Here is a 20,651-nt window from a genome sequence, read left to right as displayed (position 1 = left end):
CTTTTATATTTATAGTGTAAATATGGTGTACATTCAGATTATTATCCACTATTTTCAAATGTATGAAATATTTTCACAATTATGGTTTCTATTGATTACTTGATGTTTCACCTTATATAAAGCTGCATTTCTTTAGTCATAAGTCAAACATTAAATAGATAATTTCTAACTAATTAATAGTGCTATATGAATGTTCTTGCACTATCGTTAAATAAATATCTTACTAACATTCCTACAAGTTTGAAGAGCAGGATGTTTTAGGAAACTTGAGATGCATGGTTTAATTGCTGCATCAATTTACCCTCACAGCAGGTTCAATGTGATTGTTCTGGTATTTCTTCTAGCCATTATTGTTACCAATTCTTTTTTTTTATTGCAGTAATGTTTATTCAGCTGAGGACATAAACACAACACTTCTTAACTTAAGGAGATAAGAAAACTTAGGCAATTCCTACACTATGAATATAACCTTCACCTACAGTAAAAATGAAGTCATTCAATCTTTTTGGTCATCATCCCAATCTTTCTTCCCACTTGGAGGCTTAGGACCACCACTGATTTTGCCATGATGATCTGTTTTGCTATTTAAACATGAAGTTCATCTTGCCAACCATCTTTATTCCAGTTTCCTTGTGGCTTAGGATGTTTAGGTCCACCTGCCAGTTTTGCCATTATTATCTGATCCACACGAAGTACAGTGACTGCAGCATTAGTGGCCAATTTAATAGCCCAGTATTTTCCCAGGTAAGTATCTAAGATACCAGCTTCCAACATGTCTTTTTACATCAGCTTCAATATCTATTCCAACATTTTTATTTCCTTCTTGGTGCAGTGTATAAAGTTTAGAAATGACTTCATTGGCTTTAACTCCAGAGTTTTCTGCCAGTGCCCGTGGAATAGCTTCAAATTCTTCAGCAAACTTTGTAATAGCATATTGTTCAAGTGCAGGACACGTCTCTCCATATGATGTTATTTTTTTTTTTGGCCAATTCAATTTCTGTTGCTTCCCCTCCAGGTACAAGACGTTTATCCTTGTGAGAAATTCGAAAGTATTTACACCATCATCCACTGCCTTTTCAATATCATCCATCAGGTTGTCTGTAGAACCTCGAAGAATTAACGTAGAAATAGCACCATCTTCTTCTTCATGTTTAAAAACTACCACCTGTGTATCTCCAACTTCTGAAAGGTAAACACTGTCACAATGTCCCATTTCTTCAAGGACAGGAGGAGTTAGTCTAGGAGGAGCTGTCGCACCAACAGTTTTATATAGTCTTCGGAGATCCCACTTTGAGTTAAGCCTCACCAGCATGATATTGTATTTGTTTCTATAATGAAGAGCCATGTCAGCCACTTTGCCACCTGTTACCATGACATTTGCACCAGTATTGGCAATAGCTTTGACTTGCGCGTCCATAAGATTTTCTTCCCCTTTACTAAAACTCATCAGTTTTTCAGCAGTCTTTATTAATACCGTTCCCTTAGTTTCTGTTATCATACCATCAAAAGGGCAGGAGTACACTGCTATTTTTGCATCTTTGACAGATGTTACATCACCTTCAGTTTCCTTCCTAAAAACCATGCCATGCAATACTGAAGAGGAGTAGATACCAGGGCCCAGAAGTTTACACACTCTGATGTTATCAACATTGAAATTGCCAGAATCAGGAAAAATAGATACACATGCTTGAGCAATAAGCTTGGCCAAAAATGCTTCTTTGCCATATTGCTTACTCATTATGGAGGTAAGAAGTAGAGATGACACTTCATCAGCGTCCCAAAGGTTTTTTGCAGAACAACATACTAAATTGGGAAGAATTTTATGGGCTTTTCTGCAGGCTATTTCATAACCTTCTATGACCTTTGAAACTGACAAGCCAATCCTCACAAGGTCTTCAACTAATTTCAGAAGAGCTCCAGCAAATACCAGAACAAAGTTTGTGCCATCTTCAACCTCTTGCTCTTGCATATGAGAAGCCATTACTGAAAGGACGGGTCTTGGCCTTCTCAGAGGACCATGCGGAGATAATCTCAGACAGGAGAAGAAGGTTCATAAGAAGGCTTATTAGTGGGGCCATAGTTTCCACAGGAGAGGGAGCTACATGGCGTCTGCACCTTATCCAGGTGGCAGCTTCTCTCTCTGGGGGTAAAGGGGAAGTAGGTAGATAGTGAGTAGGAGTGGCTCATTAGGTATAGGTGGATCTGGGGGCTAGTGGGAGGAGCTGAGGACCTGAGTCTAGGGAAATGCTAACATTCCCCCATTTGTTGTTTATTAATAAGAGAGGAGGGGTACCAGGCCGGGAGTATGGGCGGAGGTTGTTTCTTCTGGAGCTACTTCCTGCTGTAAAGGGGCGAAATAGTCAGGGGTCCCTGATTCATCATTTGGCCTGGTACTGTCCAAGAAGTATTTGACAGTTTGGTTGGTAAAAGTCCTCATCATTTCCACGAGAATGGTTATCAGAGCCAATGGGTGTCATGGTCTCCTCTAGCTACCTCCTGCAGCTTGGGCACATCAAGGAGTCACTGGGGCTGGGGTCTTCACGGTCCAGATCTGCACTGGGCAGAGCAATGTAGTAAGAGGATGGCCTTGAACTGCAAGTTCCCAGGTGGTGTCCTGGGTGAGGGATGCCATCCTGTTAAAAGAGACTTCTGAAAAGGTCAGGCAAAAGGCTGACAGGTACATAGGACCAGTTAATCTGAGCAACATGGGAGAACACACCCTAGGCACAAGCCAGAAAAGTTCCATTTGGAACATAAACCCAATTGTGGCCCATGACAAAGAAGGAGGAATAATTGGACTGGGGGCAGGAAGGAAGTGTTTAGGGATAGTGGACTGGTTGGGAATAACCAGTCGGGCAGGAAGGAAGTGTTTAGGGATAGTGGACTGGTTGGGAGTAACCAGTCAGAGGTGCATATATAGCAAGTAATGAAGGGAAGAATGCAAGTTTCTGTGCAGATGGAAAATAGACATTAGGTGTGTAAACAACTATTCCTTTTGATCTCCTGGCTCTGATTAATTTTGAACGGGCAAGTTTAAATTGACTCCATTTAAGATGAGACTTCATCTCCTCTTACTCCTCTCCATGGTTCCTTGTTGTCAGGATTAACCTTGTTCTGCAGGTGTAGGTGCTCATTGCTTGGATAGCTTGTCCTAGTTGGCATTCACGGGGTTTGAACTCAAGGCCTGGGCACTGTCCCTGAGCACTTCTGCTCGAGGCTAGTGCTCTACCACTTGAGCCATGGTGTCGCTTTCAGCATTTTGCTGGTTCTCTTGAGCCAAGTTTCCAGTCTGGCTCTTTGCTGGTTAGTTGGGAGATGGAATTTTAGAGGGATTCTTTTTTTGCCTGGGCTGGCTTCGAACTGCAATCCAAGGAGTCTTAGAAAAGCCCTTTTTATTTCCAATTAAAGCAATAGGAGAACAATAGGAGTAGAGCTTACCTGTAACTTGTTGAGAATTGACCAACAAATACTTTCCAGAGTTCTGCTGTAACACTTAGAGAACAGCAGACTGAATGAGATCCATGTGCCATCAAATCAAATCATATCATTTAGCCTTACAGGCAGGTGGAAGAGAACACAAATGAATAACAATCAAGAGGGAAAAGGGTCAGGATAATGTAAAAGTCTCAGCTTCAGTGGATCGGAAGTGGCTGTGTCTTCCATCCTGAATCAGCTGGGATGGAGGCAGGCAGGAGAGACGAGTTGGATCTCGGTGAGGCTGTAGTGGCATCTCTCAGAGTCCCTTGGATAGATTGTCATACCTCCTGCTGGGTTGCCTACAAATTTCTACACAGACTGGTTAAAACCATTTGAAATCTCTGAGTAGTCCCTGGTTGCTTACTCTGAGTACTCTGGCTTTTGTATGCTGGTGCCCTACTGGTTTGAACAGGGTGACAACTTTAAAAAGATTTTAGTCAGCTTGGGCCTTTAACCATCTTCCTAGTCACAAAATCCACACAGACCAAAGGCCAACCAAGTCTGCTCTCTGCAGCAGCCAAGACAGTTTCTGAGGCATGGAGGGGAAAGACACCAATGCTATCCCAATGCAACCCTGTGGCCACCAAACACAACTTTGATACTTTTAACCTTGGAGTAAGTCTTGGTTGCAACTCTGTCATGATAGGCCTACTATAAGCCCAACTCTAATCTTGGGGGGGGGCGTGCAGAGCCAGGGCAGGAGCACTCTGGACCTGTCAAAACTTTCACAGGACTCCTAGATTCCCTGAGCAGTTTTCCATGCAAGAGAGAGAGAATAAGGAATCACTAGTAGTGAAACCAGGCAGTTTGGGAGCAGACTGTGGAGGCAGCTTCCTGTAGCTAGCACACATATTGACCTGCATCCTATAAAGAAAGATCAATCCTGGGTCAAGAAAATTGAGGTTAGCAGCCACATTTGCACACTTGTTCCAAAATGACTCTGGTTCCTTGATCTTAAAGAGTTTATGAGAGCACAGGAGAAAAAAAATGGAGAAGCAAAATCTTAGTCTATACCAGAGAATTTTCAGGATCAGATATACACTTGATTTTTAGCATAGATAGACATAAAGAATAGCACACTGGTTTTACATCATTGTACTTGTACCATGTGCTGCATATTTGAGCCTTTTGGAGTTTTTCTTTCTTTCTTTTTTTTTTTTTTTGCCAGTCCTAGTCCTTGGGCTCAGGGCCTGAGCACTGTCCCTGGCTTCCTTTTGCTCAAGGCTAGCACTCTGCCACTTGAGCCACAGCGCCACTTCTGGCCATTTTCTATATATGTGGTGCTGGGGAATTGAACCCAGGGCTTCATGTATACGAGGCGAGCGCTCTACCACTAGGCCATATTCTCAGCCCTGGAGTTTTTCTTAGACACATTTGCTTACACCCAAACATGATCAGTTTGGGTTTAAAACCTGGGTTGTTTATTTATTTATTTTTTCTTTTGGCTTGGAGTCTGGTGATAAGAGTAAGGATTGCCTCCAGGCTGGTCACTGTGACTCTACCCACAGGCTGTAAAGATCAGTTTAACACAAGACTTCAAGTAAGTTAAGATAGTCAAAAGCAAGTAACTTTGAAACCACGATGCCAGTTTTTACATGTTTTACCAACAGACAGACAGGCAGACATACAGACAGTTGTGTACAAGCTTTGGGGCCTATTTAGAATTTTGTTTTTTAATTGGCCATGTAAGTTTTCTGGAATTCCAGTGGCAAAATGATATTATTTTGCTCATATTTTAGAACCACATGGTCAGTTAGAAAACAAAACCTTTTCTAGCAAACAAAAATGTTCACAGATTATCCGGTGAGGAAATGGAGAAGCCACATTTTGAGAAACCAGTTCAGCTCCAGTGGGGAGCTGAAGTGGGATGCTATGATCAAAGTGAACAGAGTACAGACACGTGGCATGGTGTAATGGCGATAGAGCTGGTCAGAGCCTTAGCAAGCTCACAGCAAGACACCTTCACTTTCCAGCATTTGAATTGCCAGGCACATTTGAATTGCAAGCCACAGTTACAGAGTTCAGGGTGGGGGGTGGGGTTACTGGGAGCTTGAGTCTTCACATCCCGGTCCTGCCTCGAGGAATTTGGCATGCCCATTACCTGGGGGATGGGTGGGCTTCCACCTCCAAGAGTTTTTGGAACCTTGATGGAACCAAGATGGCACTTGCTAAAACCAATTCTATTGTCTACCACGTGGTCAATGCTAGAGAAAACAGGATTTAGTCAACAACAAGCAGAACTTAACCGAATCTCCAGGCTTAACAAACATCAATAACAAGAACAGAAAACCTTTCTTTGTGTCTTTCAAAGCAGATATTAAACAAATACCTTTGGAAGCTAGTACAAGCCCATCTTATATCAAAGGCTGGCAGGCAGAATTTAGAGATAGGCAGAAAGGGGGGGCGGAGAGAGAGAGAATTCCATCTGCCTGAGCACAGATGGGGGCTAGGGGGAGGAGCTGAGGACCTGAGGCTAGGGAAATGCTATTACAATCATGTTTGTAGCAGGATACTGAACTTCTAGCTCTCATAAAATAGTTGCTGCATCATTTGTCACAAACAACTTCTCCAAGTGATTTGTAACCGTTTTGTTCATTCAACTGGGTCCATAGGCTGTACGAGTAGTTTGAGAAAGCTCTTTGCAAGCTTGAATATTGTAGTTTTGTAAAGCTCTTTGTAAGCTTGAATATTTCTATACACAGTCTCTTCTAATCATGAAAAATGTTTTGCTCCCCTCCTTGAGCATCTGGGCAAAGCCCAGGGCTTTGGGGATGTGAAGCACCATGGTTAGACAGCGGGCAGCAGCGCACATGCTCGCTCGGAAGACCCACTGGAAGTAAGGGGTGTGCACAGCCTTCTTTGTTTTTTGTTTTTTGCTTTTTTGGCCAGTCCTGGGCTTTAGACTCAGGGCCTGAGCACTGTCCCTGGCTTCTTTTTGCTCAAGGATAGTATTCGGCCACTGGAACCACTGTGCCACTTCTGGCCGTTTTCTATATATGTTGTGCTAGAGAATCCAACCCAGGGCTTCCTGTATATGAGGAACGCACTCTTGCCACTAGTCCATATTCCTAGCCTCACCAACTCTTAAAAAATATTATTATAAAGGTGATGTATAGAGGGGTTACAGTTACATATGTCAGGTATTGAGTACATTGTCTCTGTAAGTTAATTCTTGGTTTTAGGTAAATAGAGGGAAGATTGCTTTGTAGAAGCTTTGCCTTATTCATCAATTTTAGCTCATGACAAACAGCACATATTGAGGTGGCATATTGTGGTCTCCCACAGAATCAACAAGTACCCAGCCCTGTGCCCACAAAACTGTGGCACATGTGAACACAGTCATCCAGTTCTTGAACCTCTGCCTTGACGAGAGAGTATTACTGAGTACATGACCAACCCTTCTGTGCATGTTCTGGAACTTGCAGGACCACTCATGATTTGAGGAAACTTTGAGGAGTTGTCATTCAAACAGTTCCAAGTTCATTGGATGGGCACTGTGGCTTACAGTCGCTGTCTCAGTGTGAGTGAATGCAAATGGAACAGGGAATCTGTTCACAACACCTTTAGTTCTGAATGAGGAAAGAGAATTTAGCAGAATTTAAAGGTTCTCAGTGTCATGATAGTGACTTTTCTAGGATGAGATACAGGAATTGAGAGGAGCTTGTGGTTTAAAGCATGAAGTCTCTTTTCTGCTGTGTGTGGAAGAAAAAGAATCAAGTTTGGTCTATTTTAACTATAATAAGAATTTTGGTTGCAGTCAGTTTCATTAAGAATGTCCTAGAGGGACTTCCGGGAAGACAGCAGAGGAGCTGCAGTGCACTAGCTGAGCTCCCTCCAACATCGCAGTTTTCTCACCCCATAGAAACTTTTATTACTAGAAAGACAATCAGAGTAAGTTGTAACAGTACAGGGATTCTGGCCAGGAAGGAAAAATCGACTTTGCTTGTCTGAAAACACAGATTCGAGCGCTGGGCGGTATCCCACCGCCACGCCAGTGCCAGCGCTGGCACAGCGCCTGGCATAGCAACCCACACTCCACACAGCTAAAGCACACAGCGGAGACCAGGGAAAAATACTCCAGACAGCGGCTCAGCACGGACAACCTGAAATCGCAGAGAAAGCGTGAGTACCCAATGAAAGATATTCTCACTCGTGCCCACAGAGCAGCTTCTGGAAGGCAGCCCTTCCTCCACCACCAGAGCAAAGCGCCATCTTTGCCACTGGCATAGGGTCAGACCAGATTGGAACTAAAGCGGGCCTGGGGAAAGCAAGAGCAAAGTAGCTATCTTTGAAAAGGGCAAGAGGGACCGAACAGTGAGAGCCAGCTCCGCCCAGGAGAACGCCCCCTGCCAAGGCGGGAGTCGTGTCCTGGGCCATGGCTTAGCCAGAGGTGCCCCGCCCTGCCCGCCGGAACTTCTAAATTTAAAGCGAAAGCAGCAAGCAGCTCCTGGCAGCACGGAAACACCAGACAGAGGAACTAATAGTTCCTGAGACAGTTAAATGGTCCCATCACAGAGAAGCCCAATTCCCAGTCTGAAACGGAGCTGCTTTCCATAGCCACCTCTGCCAAGGAGGCTGCCCCGCCCAGGAGGGAGAAGCCTCACCCAGGCAAGCAACTCTCAGCTGGGTAAAACAGGCCAGAAGCGCCCGCCATGTTGAGTCCATAGCCTATTCAAAGCCAGGCTTTAAAGGCCACGGCCCCGTAGCAGACAGAGGAGCAAACTGAAATCAAACCAAATCCAACCAATCAGGAATATAAACTGCAGACCATCATGAGGAAACCAGAGACTGGGGAAAGACCACCAAACAAGGAGGACACCATTTTTTTTTCTTTTCCTTTTCAACATTTTTTAAACTTTAAAAAAAATTTTTTTTTTCACTTTGGAAACGTCGTCGGTTGTTTTTTTTTTCGTGTTTTCTATTTTTACCTGTTTGTTTTACCAAGTTTTTTTCTTTTCTGTTTGTTTGGGTTGTTCCTTTTCTGATTTTTTCCTTTTTATTTTTTTCTTTTTTAAATAATTTTTCTCTGTTTTGTGCATCTGTCTTCCACTATTTTTACTTTATTTCTCCCTTTGCATTCTCTTTCCTTAAAAATTACTTTCCTATGAAGAACACCTCCACTCTTTTCTGCTAACTCTCCATTATGTATCATTTCAACCTTGTTCTTTCTACTGATTCTACTCTTCTCCACATTTCCATGTCACTGAAACTAAACCAAAATCACCACCTCCCCTCCCCAATACATATTACTCTATTCTCTTTACTACCTCCAACTTACCCTCCTGACTTACTGCCTGGACCTCCAGTCTCCATTGACTCCTGGTTATTGGATAGAGGTTATCCCAGCTTAATCAGAATGAATGAAAGGGGTCCATAGAGAAAGCCAGTTCTAAAAGAACTTATATAAAAACAAGAATTGCTTATAAGGTTGTAACAGTAAATAAGTAACAACTGAATACAGGGACCAGGATCGGTTGTTATATTGAAATTGTATTCTTTAGGAACACCAAATCTAATTTTATAGACAGGTATACAAGTTATCTGTATATAATTGGGAACTTGTAAGATTTACACAACAGTGCTTGGTAAGGGCTGCTTTGGGTCTTTAATGGTGCTCACAGGTGCTGGTAGACTTGTATCCCCAATTCAAATGGGCAGAAGGAACACAAGAAAGATGGCAAACAATAAAGACTTATCCCCCACTCAAAACAAGCAGGAAGCAGAGCAGTCAATCAAAGACATAGGATAGAACCCCCAAAATGCTCTACAAAGAATACTGATAAACATGATAAATGAAAAGTTTGAATCTCTTCAGTCAATTATTCTAGAGCATGAGGAGGCAAAGCAAAAATTAATGGAGAAATTCATGGCATCCACAAATAGAAAGATAAATGAACTTCAGGAGTCAAAAGAAAAGATAGCTACCCAGCTTAAAGATTTGAGAGACAACAATCAAAACCAAAGTAATGAAGTTAATGAAGTAAAGAAGTCCATACAAGACCTAAGAAATGACATGGAAATCATCAGGAAAGACCAGTCAGAAGGAAAAGAGATTCACAATCAAGTAGCTAGCCTAAGTCTCAACTAACTGAAGCAGAGGATCCAATCTCAGGAGCTGAAGATTCCTTAGATTCTATGGAGAAAGATCAAAAATCAATACAAATCCAGTCCAATCAACAAAACAGATCGCTACAGGAGATTCAAGACACGATCAGGAAGCCCAATTTAAGGATAATAGGTATTGAGGAAAACTTGGAGAAAGAGGATAATGGGATAGGCAACCTATTTAACAAAATATTAGCTGAGTACTTCCCAAATATCCAGAAGGAAAGGCCTACAGAGATACAGGAATCATTTAGAACCCCAAACCCACCAGACCAGAATAGGACATCCCACCGACTCATTGTGATCAAAACAGGTTCAGTAGAGAGCAAGGAAAAAATACTCAAAGCTGTTAGGGAGAAGAAAACAATCACATATAAAGGAAAAGCAATCAGAATTACCCCAGACTTCTCAGCAGAGACCATGAAAGCAAGGAGAGCCTGGAATGAAGTATACCAAACACTAAATAAAAATAACTACCAACCAAGAATTCTGTACCCAGCCAAACTCTCATTCATAGCTGAAGGTCAAATAAAAGTCTTCCACAGTAAGGAAAAACTGAAACACTATATCTCCACCAAACCAGCTTTACTGAAAATCTTCAAAGATGTACTATACAGGGATAATAATCAAGATCCCAATACAGACAGAGAAATGAACGCTAATTAGTAAACATAAGATCAAGTAATGTGAAGACACAGCTTTAAACAAGATAGTGATAATGAAAGGAATAAACGATCATCTCTCAATCCTAACTCTCAACATTAATGGACTTAATTCTCCAATCAAACAACATAGGCTCATAAGTTGGATAAAAAATCAAGATCCATCTTTCTGCTGCCTCCAAGCGACACATCTATCCAGCAAAAGTAAACATCTTCTAAAAGTGAAGCCTGGAAACACATCTATCAAGCAAATGGCCCCCATAAGCAGGCTGGACTTGCAATCATAGTATCAGACAAAATTGACTTCAAATTAAAAAAGGTAAAAAGAGACAAAGAAGGTTACCACATACTACTAAAGGGATCTCTCCTCCAGGAAGATATAACCATTCTAAATATCTACACACCAAATGCAGGAGCACCCAACTTCATCAAACAAACACTACTGACTCTAAAATCACTCATAGACCCAAACACATTGATAGTGGGGGACTTTTTTTTTTTGCCTGTCCTGGGGTCTGGATTCAGGGCCTGAGCACCATCCCCGGCTTCTTCCCGCTCAAGGCTAGCACTCTGCCACCTGAGCCACAGTGCCCCTTCTGAGCGTTTTCCATATATGTGGTACTGGGGAATTGAACCCAGGGCTTCATGTATACAAGGCAAGCACTCTTGCCACTAGGCCATATCCCCAGCCCCGATAGTTGTGGACTTAACACTCCACTATCACCTCTGGACAGATCAACACGTCAAAAACTGAACAAAAAAACCACAGAACTAAACAATTGCATAGACCAACTAGACTTAACTGACATCTACAGAATATTCCACCCAGCAACGAAAGAATACACATTCTTTTCAGCAGCACATGGAACATTCTCCAAAATAGATCACTTCTTAGGGCACAAAGAAAATCTGTACAAATTCAGAAGTATCAAAACCATTCCTGCATTCTCTCAGACCACAATGGAATAAAATTAGAGCTCAACTCAAACAGCCACCACAGAAAATGCTACAATTCATGGAGACTAAACAACACACTGTTGAACCATCAGAGGGTCATTGAAGAAATTAAAATGGAAATTCAAATGTTTATGGACTTCAACCAAGTTGAGGAACAAAGTACAAGCTCCTTTGGGACACAGCCAAGGCAGTACTCAGAGGAAAATTTATATCTCTGAGTGCATACATCAACAAACTGGAGAAACAGCAACTCAATAATTTAAGTAAGCACCTTAATTTCCTTGAGAGAGAACAACAAGCCAAACCACAAGTCAATAGATGGAAGCAAATAATTACAGTGAAATCAGAATTAAATCAATTAGAGTTGAAAAAAACCATTGAAAAAAAATCAACAAAACAAAGATTGCTTCTTTGAAAAAATCAACAATATAGACAGACCCCTGGCAAACCTGACCAAAAAACAAAGGCAGCACACTCAAATAAACAAGATAAGAGATGAAACAGGTAACATCACCACAGAAATAACCGAAATTAAAAAATAATAAGGGACTATTTTGCCAACCTTTATGCCAACAAATTCGAGAACTTGGAAGAAATGGAAGATTTTCTAGAAAAAATTTCATATCCCCAAACTGAACCATGTAGATTTAAAAATAGAAACGGCAATAAATTATCTCCCATACAAGGAAAGCCCAGGTCCAGAGGGATTCATTGCAGAATTCTACAAGGCCTTCAAAACAGAACTCAAACCAATATTTTTCAAACTCTTCATGAATGAAATTGAAAGAGAACATTCACTTCCAGATTCATTCTATGAAGCCAGTATAACCCAGATCCCAACCCAGGCAGGGACTCATCACGGAAAGAAGACTATAGACCGATCTCCCTGATGAACATAGACGCAAAAATTCTCAACAAAATTCTGGCCAATCGACTTCAACAGGTCATAAAAAAATCATACACTACTATCAAACTGGATTCATTCCAGGGATGCAAAGTTGGTTTAATATACGCAAGTCAATTAATGTAATCCACCTCATCAACCGGAGCAAGGTAAAGAACCACATGGTTTTATCTCTGGATGCGGAAAAAGCGTTCGATAAAATCCAGCACCCATTTATGCTAAAAGCCCTGGAAAAACTGGGATTCCAGGGAACATTCCGGAATATAATCAAGGCAGTTTATGACAAACCAACAGCAAGCATAACTCTAAATGGTGAAAAACTAAAGCCATTCCCTTTAAAATCAGGAACAAGGCAGTGATGTCCACTCTCTCCCCTGCTCTTCAACATAGTACTAGAATTCCTAGCCAGAGCAATCAGGCAAGAAGAAAATATAAAGGGGATCCAAATAGGAAAAGATGAAGTTAAACTTTCTCTCTTCGCATATGACATGATCCTATACCTAAAGAATCCCATAGAGTCGACTCCCAAGCTGCTAGAGCTGATCCAAAACTTCGGCAAAGTTGCAGGATATAAAATAAACCTTCAAAAATCAATGGCCTTTCTCTATGCTAACGACCCGAAGACTGAGTCTGAAACCAGGAAAGCAACTCCTTTTGCAATAGCCCCCCAAAACATAAAATACCTAGGAATAACCTTAACCAAAGAAGTGAAAGACCTCTTTGATGACAACTTTAAAAGCTTGAAAAATGAAATTAAGTCAGAACTAAGGAAATGGAAAAACCTCCCATGCTCCTGGATTGGGAGGATAAATATAATCAAAATGGCAATATTGCCAAAGGCTATCTACAAATTCAATGCAATACCCATTAATATCCCAACACCATTTTTTGATGAAATAGAGGAAGCAATCCAGAAATACATACGGAACAACAAAATACCTAGAATAGCAAAAAAATCCTAAGCAGAAAGAACAGTGCTGGAGGAATTACAATACCCATCTTCAAGTTGAATTATAAAGCTATAGTAATAAAAACAGCTTGGTATTGGCACCAGAACAGGACTTAAGACCAATGGAACAGAATTGAAGACCCAGAAATGAACCCACAGAACTACGCCTACTTAATCTTTGATTAAGGAGCTAAAACAATATTTTGGAAGAAAGATAACCTCTCTAACAAATTGTGCTGACAAAACTGGCTCAACACATTCAACAAACTAAAACTAGATCCTTATATATCACCCTGCACCAAAATCAATTCCAAATGGATTAAAGACCTCTAAATCAAAACAGACACCCTAAAAACACTAAAGGAAGGAGTAGGGGAAACACTTGGGCTCCTTGGCGCAGGACGGAACTTCCTTAACAAAGACCCAGAAAGGCTACAAATCAAAGAAAGGTTGGACAAATGGGACTGCATCAAACTGCAGAGCTTCTGCACGGCAAAGGACATACCTCGCAAGATTAACAGAAAGCCCATAGACTGGTACAAGATCTTTACCGGCCATTCAACCGACAAAGGCCTCATATCTAAAATATATGCAGAACTAAAAAAATTACCTTCTTACAAAACAAAACCGCACAGAACCAATAGCCCCCTCATCAAGTGGGCTAAAGACTTAAAAAGAGACTTTCTGATGAGGAATTGAGAATGGCCAAGAGACATATGAAAAAATTCTCTACATCACTGGCCGTAAAAGAAATGCAAATCAAAACAACATTGAGATTCCATCTCACCCCATTAAGAATGTCATATATCAAGAAACCTAACAATAAAAATTGTTCGAGGGGATGTGGCCAAAAGTGAACCCTACTTCACTGTTGGTGATAATGTAAACTGGTTCAGCCAGTATGGCAAGCAGTAGGGAGATTCCTCAGAAGGCTAAATATAGAACTCCCCTATGACCCAGCAGCCCCAGTTTTGGGTATTTATCCAAAAGACCACAAACAAAATCACAGTAATGCCACCAGCACAACAATGTTCATCGTAGCACAATTTGTCATAGCGAGGATGTGCAACCAACCCAGATGCCCCTCAGTAGATGACTGGTTCAGGAAAATGTGGTACATATACACAACGGAATTTTATGCCTCTATCAGAAAGAATGACATTGTTCCATTTGTAAGGAAATGGAAAGACTTGGAAAAAATTATACTAAGTGAAGTGAGCCAGACCCAAAGAAACATGGACTCTATGGTCTCCCTTATTGGGAATAATTAGTACAGGTTTAGGCAAGTCATAGCAGAGCACCACAAGGCCCAATAGCTATACCCTTATGAACACATAAGATGATGCTAAGTGAAATGAACTCCATGTTATGGAGACAATTGTTATATCACAGTTGTAACTACTTTCAACATCCCAGGTGTATCTATTATTGATGATGTTCTTGTATCACCTTCCTGTGGTTGTACCTACACTATCTCTGTAATCTTAGCTGAGTATATTGGAAACTGTGTATACTCATATTGGAACTAGGAAATTGAAAGGGAATACCAAAATTGAGAGATACAGGGTTAAAAAAGACAAACAACTACAAAAGTAATCCTTGCAAAACTGTTTGGTGTAAGTGAACTGAACACCTCAGGGGGGGAAGGGAAAGGGGGAGGAGGGAAGGGGGTATGAGGGACAAGGTAACAAACTGTACCAGAAATATATCCAATGCATAACGTATGAAACTGGAACCTGTGTGTACATCAGTTTGATAATAAAATTTTGAAGAAAAAAGAAAGCAATACTTGCAAAACTGTTTGATGTAAGTGAACTGAACACCTCAGAGGGGGAAAGGGTCAGGGGGAGGGGGGAGGGGTGTATGAGGGACAAGGTAAAAAACAGGACAAGAAATGTATCCAATGCCTAACGTATGAAACTGTAACCTTTCTGTACATCAGTTTGATAATAAAAATTTGAAAAAAAAAAAAAGAATGTCCTAGTGTGTTCTGCTAAACCTTCTGGTTTATGATTAATGGAGATTTCGTTTATTGAAGTTATCAATAGATACCTATTTTATTCCAATTTTATTTTATAGATATAAATAATTTAAAAATGTATCCATTTCCAAGGCTAATATTTTCAAGGTGACTGACAACTGCTTTGTATGAAATGGTAATGTAAGCAATGTATTCAGTATCTTCAGCAAACTAGTATACTTTGTGCTATTTTTTACATAGCCTTTCATGAGAGACCTTTCATTATGACTTTCCACATAGGAGCCAAGTATTTTACAGGTTGAGTAACTTGCCCAAGGCTGACAATCACAGTTGCAGTCCAGTCTCAGGCTTGTTTGGCCCGGACCCCTGCTCCTCCCCACCCAGTGCTGCCATAGAAGGCATTTGGAAGTTGCACATTATTCAACTTGTTGGTCATGGAGAAACTTCTGAAGCTGTGTTGAATTCAGTGATTGGGCTAAGTTGCTTCCCACTATTGATTTAGGTGTGGTGATGATTTTGAAATTACTCCTTTGCTTGTTCATTCTCATTCTTACTAATTTTAATATGTTCTTAAAAAATTGGTTCCTTTAGATGCTCTAGTAAGCGTAGCATCCGTATTCTAGTATAGGCTTGTCAGACAAAAAAAATTTGTGTGTGTGGGATTAAAAATAGTTATCTGAAAGCAAGGAATTTATACTTGTACAAATAAGAACAGATTTTGAAGTTTAAAATACATGTTTATCATTTAACTCATTACTATTATATGAAAGACAATAAGAGATACTATTAGTCATCAGCATGTGTAAATAGTGATAGAATATATCACAATCCAAATTGGAGACGTTTCCCATGACTATTAGCTATCCTATTTTAGGGGAATTTATAAAAAAAACCTATTTCTATCATTTTATTTAGGGAGACAGACATACTGTGGTGGAGTACATCTTCTGAGCTGTGAAATAAGCTTTTGAAAAAGGCAGTAAGATTTGGTGTAAAATAAAATCAAATATTTCTATAATGTGAAAAACACTTTAATGAGTTTCAGCCCAGGACGCATCAAACCAATATATTTGATTCACAAACATTTATTGCCTATCCAGGTATATGAGAGAAAGCAAATTAAGCCTTTGCTCAAGTAATTACAGTCTAGCTAGAGAAAGAGAAATTGAGTATTAAGTACAAGTATTTGAGAGAAATTGAGTATTAAGTATGAGAGGAAACTGGTAGGGTGCATTCTGTGGAGAACGGGTGGGGCTTTGGAAGAGGCCAGATCTCAGCTGGGGGGATTTGGCTACAAGAAGAAAAGACCTTTGGGTTAGGGGGCCAGCGTGAAGATCAGTGAACACAAATTACTTGGTTGACTCGCTAGAATGCAGAGGCCCACATCATAATTGGAGTGGAGCCCAAGACTAGCATCTTAGGCCCAGGTTGTCCGAGAGGTTGAGCAACTGAAAAAGGAAGGGCTTATTTTCTGGAGACAGTGGGCAGAGGGGATGATGACAAGGATGACAAAGAGCCTATTCAGGCTGTGAAGGCTCAGAGTGCTACAGACCCAAACAGAGAGAGTGGCCCCAAAGGCTATTCAAAGAGGAACTGAATGTTGTTTTGATTTGCATTTCTTCATGGCCAGTGATGTAGAGCACTTTTTCATATGTCTCTTGGCCATTCTCATTTCCTCATCAGAGAAGGCTCTTTTTACGTCTTTAGCCCACTTGTTGAGGGGGCTGTTGGTTCTTTGTAAGAATGTCCTTTATCAAGAAAACTAACAATAATAAATGTTGGATGTGGCCAAAAGGGAACCCTACTTCATTGTTAGTGGGAATGTAAACTGGTTCAGCCACTCTGGAAAGTGGTATGGAGATTCCTCAGAAGGCTCAACATAGAGTTCCCCTATGAGCCAGCAGCCCCACTTTTGGGCATCTACTCAAAGACCACAAACAAGAACACACTAAAGCCACCAGCACAACAATGTTCATTGCAGCACAATTTGTCATAGCTAAAATATGGAACCAACACAGATGCCCCTCAGTAGACGAATGGATCAGGAAAATATGGTACATATACACAATGGAATGTTATGCCTCTATCAGAAAGAATGACATTGCCCCATTTGTAAGGAAATGGAAGGACTTGGAAAAAAATATACTAAGTGAGCCAGATCCAAAGAAACATGGACTCTATGGTTTCCCTCATAGAGAATAATTAGCACAGGTTTAGGCTAGTCACAGCAGAGGATCACAAGAGCCTAATAGCTATGCTTTATGAATGCATAAGATAATACTAAGTAAAATGAACTCCATGTTATGGAAATGACTGTTATATCATTGTTGTAATTACTTTCAACATGCATGTGAAATCATAGCTTCTATTGTTGATGATCCTCTTCTATCCCCTTCCTGTGGTGGTACAAGCACTATAACTGTATCTTATCTGAGTACACTGGAAACTGTATATACTGGTATTAGACCTAGGAAAGTGAAAGGAAATATCAAAATTCAGAGACACAGGATAAAAAGACAAATGACTCCTAAAGCAATACTTGCAAAACCATTTGGTGTAAACCAAGTGAAAAACTCATGTGGGGAGAGGAATAGGGAGAGGGGGAAAGGGTAGTGAGGGAGGAGGTAACAAACCGTATAAGAAATGTACCCAAGGCCTAATGTATGAAACTGTAACCTCGAGAGGGAACTTCCGGGAAGACGGCGGAGGAGAAGCAGAGCCCTAGCTGAGCTCCCTCCGACATTGCAGTTTTCTCACCCCATAGAGACTTTTTCTCCGAGAAAGACAGCCAAAGTAAGTTCTAATAGTACAGGGATTCTGGCCAGGAAGGAAAAATTGACTCTGCTGGTCTGAAAACACAGATTTGAGCTCCGGGCAGCATCCCACCGCCGCGCCTGTGCCAGTGCCGGCACAGCGCCCAGCACAGCATCTGCACTCCGTGCGGCTAAAGCACACAGCATATACCAGCGAGAAATACTCCAGACGGCGGCTGAGCACAGACGACCTGAAATCGCAGAGAAAGCGTGAGTACACCACAAAAGATATTCTCAGTCGCACCCACAGAACAGCTTCTGGAAGGCAGCCCTTCCCCCACCGCCAGAGCAAAGCGCCATCTTTGCCACTGGCATAGGGTCAGACCAGATTGGAACTGAAGCGGGACTGGGGAAAGCGAGGTCAAAGTAGCCATCTTTGAAAAGGGCAGGAGGGACTGAACAGTGAGAGCCAACTCCGCCCAGGAGAACGCCCCCTGCCCTGGCGGGAGGCGAGTCCTGGGCAGCTGTTTAGCCAAAGGTCCCCCGTCCTGCCTGCCAGATTTTCTAAATTTAAAGCAAAAGCTGCGAGCAGCTACCGGCGGCACGGATACACCACACGGAGGAACAAACAGTTCCTGGGACAGCTAAACGGTCCCGTCACAGAGGAAGCCCAATTCCCAGCCCAATATGAAGCTGCATTCCATAGCCACCTCCGACAAGGAGGCCGCCTCCCCCAGGCAAGCAACTTTCAGCCGAGCAAAACAGGCCAGAGGCGCCCCGCCCTGCTGAGTCCACAGCCTATTCAAATCCAGGCATCAAAGGCAGTGGCCCCACAGCAGACAGAGGAGCCACAGTTCCTGAGACTGCTCATGTCCCCATCTACAGAGGACGCCAAGGCCCACCTGCAAGCTGTGCGAACCTCAGAGACCCAGGATTGCACCAACAGGGGAGAAGGGTCAGAACAGATCCTCCACCCCTTGCATACTGAAATCAAGTCAAAGCAGCCAATCAGGAAAATAGACTGCAGATCATTGCAAGGAAACCAGAGAGTGGGGAAAGACCACCCAAACAAGGACGACTCCATTTTTTTTTCCTTTCAAACATTTTTTAAACTTCAATAAAAAATTTATTCTTTTTAATTTTTTCACATCTGAAACATTGTTTGTTTTTTTGTTTGTTTTTTATTTGTTTGTTTGTTTTCCATTTTTCCCAGTTTGTTTTATCCAGTTTTTTGTTTGTTTGTTTGTTTGTTTGGGTTGTTCCTTCTCTGTTTTTTTTTCCTTTATATTCATTTTTTCTTCTTTTTAAAATAATTTTTCTCTGTTTTGTGTATCTGTCTTGCAGTATTTTTACTTTATTTCTCTCTTTGCGTTCTCTTTCTTTAAAAATTACTTTCCTATGAATAATACCTCCACTCTTTTCTGCTAACTCTCCATTGTCTGTCATTTTAAACTTGTTCTTTCTACTGATTCTACTCTTCTCCACATTTCCATGTCACTGAAACTTAACCAAAATCACCCCCCCCCCATAGGTTTTACTCTATTCTCTTTACTATCTCCAACTTACCCTCCTGACTTACTGCCTGGACCTCCAGTCTCCATTGACTCCTGGTTATTTGAGAGAGGGTATCCCATCTTAATCTGAGTTAATCAAAGGGGTTCATAGAGAAAGCCAGTCCTAAAAGAACTTAATATAAAAATAAGAATTGCTTATAGGGTTGTAACAGTAAATAAGTAACTACTGAATACAGGGCCCAGGATCGGTTGTTATATTGAAATTGCATTCTTTAGGAACACCAAATCTAACTTTATAGACAGGTATACAAGTTATCTGTATATAATTGGGAACTTGTAAGATTTACACAACAGTGCTTGGTAAGGGCTGCTTTGGGCCTTAAATGGTGCTCAGAGGTGCTGGTAGACTGGCATTCCCAATTCAAATGGGTAGAAGAAACACAAGAAAGATGGCAAACAATGAAGTCCTATCCCCCACTCAAAACAAGCAGGAAGCAGAGCAGTCAATCAAAGACATAGAAGAGAACCCTCAAAAGGCTCTACAAAGTCTACTGATAAACATGATAAATGAAAAGTTTGAATCTCTTCAATCAATTATTCTAGAACATGAGGAGGCAAAGCAAAAATTAATGGAGAAATTCATGGCATCCACAAATAGAAAGATAAATGAACTTCAAGAGTCAAATGAAAAGATAGCTACCCAGCTTAGAGATCTGAGAGACAACAATCAAAACCAAAGTAATGAAGTTAATGAAGTAAAGAAGTCCATACAAGACCTAAGAAATGACATGGCTATCATCAGGAAAGACCAGTCAGAAGGAAAAGAGATTCGCAATCAAGTAGCTAGCCTACAGTCCCGACTAACTGAAGCAGAGGATCGAATCTCAGGAGCTGAAGATTCCTTAGATTCTATGGAGAAAGATCAAAAATCAATACAAATCCAGTCCAATCAACAAAACAGATCCCTACAGGAGATTCAAGACACGATCAGGAAGCCCAATTTAAGGATAATAGGTGTTGAGGAAAACTTGGAGAAAGAGGATAATGGGATAGGCAATCTATTTAACAGAATATTAGCTGAGAACTTCCCAAATATCTAGAAGGAAAGGCCTATACAGATACAAGAAGCATTTACAACCCCAAACCGACCAGACCAGAATAGGACATTCCACCGACACATTGTGATCAAAACAGGATCAGTAGAGTACAAGGAAAGAATCCTTAAAGCTGTTAGGGAGAAGAAAACAATCACATATAAAGGAAAAGCAATCAGAATTACCCCAGACTTCTCAGCAGAGACCATGAAAGCAAGGAGAGCCTGGAATGAAGTATACCAAACACTAAATAAA

The 20,651-nt window shown here is 41.2% G+C and overlaps 1 protein-coding gene across 1 annotated transcript; it reads right to left on the bottom strand.

The window, feature by feature from the left end:
* Positions 1 to 721: 721 nt before the first annotated feature.
* LOC125364245 (T-complex protein 1 subunit theta-like) lies at positions 722 to 1,981 on the bottom strand. Its single transcript, XM_048363731.1, has one exon. The coding sequence runs from the start codon at positions 1,979 to 1,981 to the stop codon at positions 722 to 724; it is 1,260 nt and encodes a 419-aa protein (XP_048219688.1).
* Between the last annotated feature and the right edge of the window lie 18,670 nt (positions 1,982 to 20,651).

The sequence above is a fragment of the Perognathus longimembris genome, chromosome 15 (assembly GCF_023159225.1).
Source record: "Perognathus longimembris pacificus isolate PPM17 chromosome 15, ASM2315922v1, whole genome shotgun sequence".
NCBI classification, from domain to species: domain Eukaryota; kingdom Metazoa; phylum Chordata; class Mammalia; order Rodentia; family Heteromyidae; genus Perognathus; species Perognathus longimembris.
The sequence above is the reverse complement of the archived record's forward strand: the minus strand, read 5'-3'. Positions and strand labels throughout refer to the sequence as shown.

Coding starts and splice junctions, on each gene's coding strand:
- LOC125364245 (XM_048363731.1), bottom strand. CDS start 1,981: ATGGCTTCTCATATGCAAGAGCAAGAGGTTGAAGATGGCACAAACTTT.